Source organism: Conger conger, chromosome 9 (genome assembly GCF_963514075.1).
Source record: "Conger conger chromosome 9, fConCon1.1, whole genome shotgun sequence".
NCBI classification, from domain to species: Eukaryota; Metazoa; Chordata; class Actinopteri; order Anguilliformes; family Congridae; genus Conger; species Conger conger.
In genome coordinates this window covers 52,906,372-52,914,963 of record NC_083768.1, presented here as the reverse complement: position 1 = coordinate 52,914,963, position 8,592 = coordinate 52,906,372, and the positions used below count along the sequence as shown (strand labels likewise).

Sequence of the window (8,592 nt, the reverse complement as noted above, 5' to 3'; positions counted from 1 at the left end):
GCTTCAGGGGGGAATGTCCCCTGCTTAGTCTAATGAACTGTAAGCCGCTTTGGATAGGAGCCTCAGCTAAATAACAAATTATTATTTTTTATTATAATTATAGAACAGGCCTCTTCCGGATCGGAGTCAGCACAAGGTCATGGGCGTCCATTACAGTCAGAGCCGAACCACGTGTCACGTCCCGCTCGTTAGACCGGGCCGGTGAAGGTGTCGTTCATTAGCTCGCACGGTGATTTTACACTGTAATTAGAGTTAATGGTTGTACGGGCTGTTTGGGGGGAAACGGCCGGGAAGCCGAGGTCCGCGGAGCACCACAGGCAACCTTCCAGCCGACCTTGGGAGCGTCGTCGGCGGACACCAGACCGGAGCAGCTTGTCACGGCCTTCCGTGGCACTTACTCTTTTATTTTCTTTAATGGAGCGGATTGACCGAACGCCTCCTGCTCCAGACGGCTTACGGCCGCTAACGCCGCACGATCCTCCGCTCTCTAATCCGCCCCCGGTCTCGCTGCCCACGGCTCCCCGCCATTACACTCCAGCTGCGGCCGACTGCTCTCTCCTCATTATGGAGAGGAGCTCCAGACGGTGCGGCCTCTTTGCACCGCTGTACGTTTGGAATGTTTTTAGTTTTGTCGGTTGCTCTTTGAAAAAAGAGAATCAATTTTCCTCGTTCTCCATTTTGTCCTGTCAGCATATGACAATTCTGCTTCCATAATTCGAACCTGATGAATGGACACTTGATTTATAAGTTTCGACATCAAGAGAACTTACTGTCCCATATAAGATGTGCAGGTGCCCGTCCTGAAGCAGTGAGCTGATCTATCCGGTAATAACAATTATTCATCTCATTCATATCTCTCCAACTTCAGAGATGGCAACAGATTGAAAAGTTCAAAATATGCTCAGTTAGGTGAGACAATGTATAATTACAGTTCCGTAAATATCTGCTTGTGAATCATTTTGCAGAAGGACTGACGTACATTTGTTCAATTTATAAACTTGTGTTGCCATCCGGTTATTCAAATTTATGTGGAAGTTTTTGACAACAGTTTAAGGGGCTTGGTTATACAAGGACAACCTTCACGATGGCGTAGTGCGTGCTGAAAACAGCTAAGACAGAGCCTTGGTGTCCTGTTCCAGGGTACCACACCTCGGTGTTTGGGGTGAACAGCGACTGCCTGCTGGAGAGCCTGCCGGGAGTGAAGACGGGAGGCTGTGCTGTGGAGGTGGTGCCTGCCCTGCCACGTCTTCAACTTAGCACCTCGCTCCCACGGTGAGTGTGTGTCAGCCTGCCCTCTCTGCCAGTCTGTGTGCTGTGATGCATCGTGTGTGTGTGTGTGTATCTACCTGTATGCCTGTGTGCCTGTGTGAGTGTGTCTGTGTATGTGTCTCTGTGTGTGTGTGTATGTACCTGTCTGCCTGTGTGTATGTGTGTCCGTGTGTCCGTGTGTCCGTGTGTCCGTGTGTGTCCGTGTGTGTCCGTGTGTGTCCGTGTGTGTCCGTGTGTGTCCATGTGTGTCCGTGTGTGTGTACACATTGTTGATTCTCCTCACACATTTGTGAAATGTTATTTTTGATAAATTCTGCCAGTGTTGTTGTGAAAGCAGGAATAGTGAAGTAATAGCTTCTGCTGCTCTTTCCCAACGCCGCCCATTGTCCGGGCTGATGGACTTCTTTACCATAACAATCATGACTACTGACTACTTTACATTGGGTGCGGTGGCACTGCAGAATTCATTAATAGTTATTGTGCTTCAAATATATGAATCATCCTCTCTATAAATGTAGCAGGCCCCGGCTTCCTACACTGAATGTATTTACTGCCTTGAGTTTTTATTTCTTTCCTTATAGAAGTAACTTTCCAGTGTGCAACATTGAGCAATTACATGGCCCTGCTCACTTTCACAGTAAAAGTAAAACTCAACTATACATCATTGCCACTGGCCACAATGGGCTCAATTTTGTCTAAATTTAGAAAAGCCCATTGGTAATGATACAGTTGCCTTTGTGCATAGCTCATTTGCAATGAATGTGAGGCGCCTTTTATTGACCAAGGAAGGGGCCAAAATGGAGATAGCGGGACGTGTCCGAATTTTAAACGGCCGGCTTATCATTATGATTAATGTGCAGTTAGCCACACAGTTCACAGCAATATTTTTAGAGGGTTTTTTCATGATTTAATGCAAACTTTTGACACTATAAGAATTATAATGCCTCTGCTGCAATGACGTCCTCCATGAAGGCTTTAGCTTCTCATAACATCAATCTCGGATCTCAGCAATAAGTGAACGTTGTTGTTTTCCATTCAAAGACGCAGGTGCACGTTAATGTGTTTTAAAGAGTCGGAGCTAGAGCTTGAACACGGCATTTGATCACCACAATAATGCTAAAGATTGTTTACTATTGAAGTTTTCCATCCATTTCTCTTCATTTACAGCAGTTATATTGGAGGAACAAAATAAAAATACAAAAAACATAAAAAACAGACTGCATTATATAAGTGGTACATATACACTTTTATTGTGTAAAACCTAGCCAACTTGAGTACAGTGTGTCTGGGAGTGGCACCAAACGGTAAAAGAAAAACAAAAAAAGAAGACAAAAAACGTAAACTTGCAAACCTGTTTCTTGCTGAGGTGAAATGAGAAAAGACTTCACCTCGCCTTTTCAGGAAAGTGGTTGAGGGTTGGTTTTTGATGGATGACATTTTGAAATGACAGTGACGATCAGTTTATTTGTTCTTAGTTTTTTTTGTGTTTGTTGCTTTTGAGCCTGGTGTGGGCTTTCAGCTGGCTGTCCTCCTCCATGCGTCAAAAACATAAAGTTTACTTTTCAAAATGAGTTGGTGCTATGAATCATTTCATAAACCCTTTATCATTATTAACGGCATACTGGTAGCTTCCATTTGTTATTTAAGATTGAGCTGTGGTATTGTACTATCGTATTCATTTGTGAAATGACCTTGTGCACATATTTCTGGTTGTAGTTGGTCTCTGCAATGCGATCCTCAACTATAACGAAGCAAAGGTTTGGCCCTTGGGGTATAGTTATAACGATCGATCCTGGATTTTTACACGAGGAGCGGTTACACACCACACCTGGGCAATTCATTCCAAATCCAGTTTGCATTAAATTGGGCCCTGGAGGCAGCCTCACTCTCATGTCTGAGTTTGAGAACATTATCACGTTTGAAATCACGCTCCTTTTTACAACCCAATGCTTTTCCGACTCTTAACAGCCACATTGCTTTAATAAAAAAAATAAAAAAAAATATTTTCTGAAATGCAGAAGAGGTCCATTTGCCGGTTGTTCAGTGATCTCCTGTGTGGGTAAATAGTTTCTTTTTTGGCCATTGTCTTTCCTCAACCCTTATTTGCGCACCATGTTAAAATGAATCCCTTGCAAAACGGATAGCGAGTTTGTAATTCATGGCGATAATGGCAATTAACGCAAGTTAATAATTAAATAAAGCCTTGCTTTATTTGTGCATTCAGTGTGCAACAGATAAATGGACCATGAAAGATGACGTTCATGAGCACATAAGAACGGACAAGAACAGATATGGAGAAACACCCCAGGGCTGGATTTGATCATCCCTTTCCTAGAGACGGAGGTGCCCAATGAAGGGCCATGGAGGGCCAGAGTGAATGCTGGTTTTATATTCAAACCCTTCACTACCCAACTGATTTCACCAGTTAATTATTAGTTATAATTAGCCCTCCTCTCTGGCTGAAGGTGTGTTAATTAGTGAAATCAGCTGGTGTAGTGATAGGCCGGAATGAAAATGTGCGTACTCTGCCCTCCGGGGCCCATGTTTGGGCACCCCTGTCCTAGAGGATGGAGAATATTGTTCAGAATATTGTTGTGGAAAAAAGATTTTGAGCATTTGTTTTCCCGGTAAGGGTGAAAGGGCTGATGCAGCAGTAATGCCATCTTACATACCGCAGAAGGCATATCCTTCTTATTATAAGCACTGCTGGCTTGAAAACTTTACCTGCCATGGCTGAACCGGCGTCAACCCTAATATCTCTCTTGTATGTTAATTTGAAACATGCACTTTTGAGCGTACAGTTTGACAGCTCAGTGCCTCTGGGCCCATGGGAGCCCACCAACATCCCTCTTCCCCCAGCCTTCTGTCCCGAGCGTACGACTTTACAGCATAATTGTCAGTCTGGCAGGTCTAGGGCCATGCGATTGACAGGTCTGTGCATTTTCCAGTATGTCTGCGGTACTGTACTGCGGGATGAGAAACGTTGACCGGCACACAAATGCGCTCCTTGTTAGTGTTGCAGTGCAGAGCCAAAGATTCCTTAGCATCGCAGGCTGTCCACCTACGGGACATGAAGACGCTGAGGCGTCAAATGCCAGCTGAAAAGTTTTCCAGGCCACCGGGGACACCTGGCATATCAATCCAGCCTATCCACACAACAGCCTGCTGTGCCCTGGGGCGGGGAGACCAAGCGCCTCGTCCCTGAAATCGCTCACGTCATCATTTTATTTTCTTCTCAGACGCATTCATAAATAGCCCTCTCAATTCTCGAAGGCGACTGCTATGTACCTACTGATAGTTTGGTAATTGCAGGTGCTTATCTTATTTCCGTGGCTGTTTTAATTTCCTCCATGCCTTCCCCTTCGTGCCTGCACTTTCAGAGGGAATGGCACCATGTCAAAATGCTGCGTGTTTCTCTGCTCTGGATAGTCCTGTCTATACTCGGTGACACTTCTGTGTCGTTTCACGGTTCCTTGTTCGCTTTGGGTTCTGGTTTGAATGGAAATTAGAAGCAAAACACTGTTATTGACAACAAAATTGCCTGAAAGTCACCTTTTTTTTTAAACAAAGGGTTGTCTACCTGGATTACGTGTGCGTTTCCGCACGTACGACCGTCTTCATTCTCCTGCTTTTAACTGGTGTCTCACTCCCTGACTGTGACCGGTGCTGGGTGCAGAATGCACAACGTGAGGGGAAGACATTGTCGTTTTGCTGTTGATTCCATGCTGAAGACAGTAGCATAACCATGTCTTACACACATGCGCTTTCACACAGGCGTGTGGATGCACACACACACACACACACACACACACAGAGACACGTACACGTACATGCACACGCGCACGCACACACACACACACACACACACACACACACACACACACACACACACACCCATCTCTTTATTTGATTTCTCTTGTTGCAACCAAGGCTTAAATCACGATTTCCATGCACACGGCCAACCCAGTCTGAGAGACCTCGCTTATCCCACAAAGCCCTTGAGGGTCGGCTAATTAAAATGTAAAAGCGTGACACATCCCCGGTCTGATGTAGCATGATTTAGCTAATTGGTTCCGCTAGGTTTTGCCGTGCCTCTCTCTCTGACACGGTTGGTACTCGGATAAGCCCATTTAGCCAAGATGTCATTTAGTAAATATGGGCGAGAACACATGAATCCCCCAGTGGTTGTGTGGAGGCCTTGTACTCTGCTGCAGTTTATGTACCGAAAGACTCGGGCCCTTATATTTTCCTTTTTATTTCTGCACATAAGTAACTCTGGGTAACATAAACGTACTTGCATACTTGATAGTTTTGAACGTTTCATCTCTTGAGGAGGGCGGCACGGATGGTGCAGTGGGTAGCACTGCCGCCTCAAAGCAAGGAGGTCCTGGGTTCGAATCCCCGTCGGCCGGGGACTCTCTGTGCGGAGTTTGCATGTTCTCCCCGTGTCTGCGTGGGTTTCCTCCAGGAACTCCGGTTTCCTCCCACAGTCCAAAGACATGCAGGTTAGGCGGATTGGAGAGTCTAAATTGCCCATAGGTATGAGTGTGTGAGTGAATGGTGTGTGTGCCCTGTGATGGACTGGCGACCTGTCCAGGGTGTATTCCTGCCTTTCGCCCAATGTATGCTGGGATAGGCTCCAGCCCCCCTGCGACCCTGTTCAGGATAAGCGGGTTAAGATAATGGATGGATGGACGGATCTCTTGAGGACATAAATTCAAAAGAGGTCAAGGCTCATCGCCCTTTGGTCTCCATGAGTGCAAAGGAGACACAGACAGGGTATTGGTATAATTAATCAAATAACTTTCCACACGTGTAGTATTTAGAGAAGCTGTACACAAAGTACCAAGACCTATGGAGCTGTGAGACACACACTTGATGTGATGCTCCATGATCAAAGCTTTAGAGCAGGGGTCGGCAACCCTGGTCCTGGAGAGCCGCAGGGTGTGCTGGCTTTCGTCTCCACCTTAAAATAAGCAACCGATTCAGACCCAAGAAACCAGGTGAGGTGAGTTAACTGTGCAATCAACGGCTTTCATTGATCAATTAATGCCAAGTAACAACGAAAGCCAGCACACCCTGCGGCTCTCCAGGACCAGGGTTGCCGACCCCTGCTTTAGAGCATACATCAAGTCCCATTGTTCCACAGCTTGTACTGTTCTTTACCCCTGCACCTTGTGCTGTCGTGCTGGTGTGCACACGTCTCTTTGGTCATCTCAGCCATTACATTTCATTACAGTTATTTAGCTGACACTTTCATCCAAAGTTTCTTACAGTTGATTAGACTAAGCAGTAGACGATGTGGGGTTAAGGGCCTTGCTCAAAGGCCCAATGGCTGCATGGCTCTTTTCGTGGCTACACCACCCTACCTCCAGGACCTAGTCATGTACCTTAGTCAGTAGGCTACCAGGAGCTACCCAGACGTCCCTCAGCTCAGAGTAGCCCAGGTCCTGTTCCCTCCTCTTCAGCCCCTCATCAGCTTCAACGCAACACCACCCCCCCCATCTCATGCGTTCTAGATATTTCTAATCTGCTTGGTCCTGCAGAGCACCGTATACTTTAGGTCCATGGTGCGTCTGGAGCTCTGTGGCCTATCGCGGTGCCTGACTGTGAAAATGGGGGGGGGGCTGACCTTGCGCTTCGCCGGAAAGGGTCCTCCTAGGTCCTCCTAGGTCCTCCCAGGTCCTCCCAGGTCCTCCCAGGTCCTCCCAGGTCCTCCCAGGTCCTCCCAGGTCGTCCCAGGTCGTCCCAGGTCCTCTCAGGTCCTCTCAGGTCACAGGCTCTCCTGCGTCATTACCGTCTGACATTTCATTGTTGGAGAAAACCTACAGTCAAAAATCTATGCTTGGCTGATTACATATCAGCACCCACTAGCGTAGAGACAGCCTGTCAATCCCAGGCGTATGACTCGTCTTGCATACTTCAAAGTGTCCATTGAAAATCATCGATTGGAACACCATCAATTTATGCCTTGGAACTGCTTGGGGTTGCATCAGGACAAGCTTAATAACTCAATAATGCTTGTTTTGTGAGTTTTATAAATGTGTTTTTGGGTAGATCTCTTGTTGGTCTATGGAAATTGTGTTATTTCTCTGAAGCTTATGTTGTGCCTTGAACCTGTCTCTTAATCAAGTGGTTTGCTTTCACTGATTGTTTTGGGTGTATTGTTTTAGCTTTAGCATGGCACAGATAGCAGTTGTAACTGTCGATTGAGTAATAATAGCGCTCATGTTTGCCAAAAAAAACAAAAAACATAACAATAGCAAATAGTCTGCAGCAGGGATCATCAACTATGGGCCTTTTTATTTTCTCCTGTTTAATTATTGCTACTGGCCAGACTGCCTTCATCCCTGACTCCCAGGTGAAGGGAGGAAGTTTTTCGGACCTCAATTGCTGATCCCTGGACAGGATGCTCAACCCCATTCCCCCTGCCTCCTGCCTGTGTCTCAGAGCCCCCTTTGCTCTCTCTCGCCCCCCACAGGTCAGCGAACGCACTGCAGCCTCCCTCTGGGGAAGAACTTTCTAGCAGCGTGTCCGTCCAGCTGTTCAATGGTGAGACGCAGGAGCTGGTCATCTCCCTGGAGAACATCGGCACCGAGCTTCTGGAGACCCTGGAGGTCACCTCCAAGACTGTCAACACCAAAGGTAAGGGGTCGTCTCAAAATGCCAGCCCTGAAGGTAAGGGAGCATCTTAAAACGGCAGCCCCTCTGCTGCACACACAGATGGCAGTGAATAAATACAGAAAAAAATAGACTGCACCTCTCCAAGGAGAGCAAATAATATATATTTTGTGGGTTGCATTGAGGACATTTATGCTAGAGCATTTGTTGAAGAGAGTGTGCTCAAATATTTTTTGAGCGATAAATATTCTCACCGGGCTGAGTGTTAGAACTTTCTGTTATAAAGGAGAGGTGAAGTCACCTCTGACCAGGTAGGTGGAGTAATTATGATATGGTAAATGATAAATTGTAAATTGACTGCATTTATATGTTGCTTTTTCCAGTATCTACACCTACACAAAGCACTTTGCAATGAATGCCTCTTGGTCACCCATTCACACATACACAACGCTCACACACCCACAGCAAAAATATACCAAAGGTTTTACTAAGCAGTTGGCTATACAAATACAATTTATAAAGTCAGACAGTGTCCGACCAGTCAGATTACTTTTGTTTCATTTGTACCTCAACTCCTCCGAAGACCACAGTACTTTGACCACTTAGTAGCAGGGCATATTTCAAACACAAAGCACTTCAAAGCCTTGTAAACCCGCTGCTCCATGAATCAATACCTACAGGCTGTAGCCAAGCCAACACGCA

General features: G+C 46.2%; 1 protein-coding gene across 2 annotated transcripts in view; it reads left to right on the top strand.

Moving 5' to 3' along the window:
- Window positions 1-8,592, top strand: part of trappc9 (trafficking protein particle complex subunit 9) — a 324,830-nt gene that overhangs the window by 104,588 nt on the left and 211,650 nt on the right. For both annotated transcript variants that reach the window (XM_061255361.1, XM_061255360.1), the window contains 2 exons: window positions 1,140-1,272; window positions 7,751-7,914. In XM_061255361.1, the coding sequence (XP_061111345.1) occupies window positions 1,140-1,272; window positions 7,751-7,914 (297 nt within the window). The remainder of the gene's footprint in view (window positions 1-1,139; window positions 1,273-7,750; window positions 7,915-8,592) is intronic.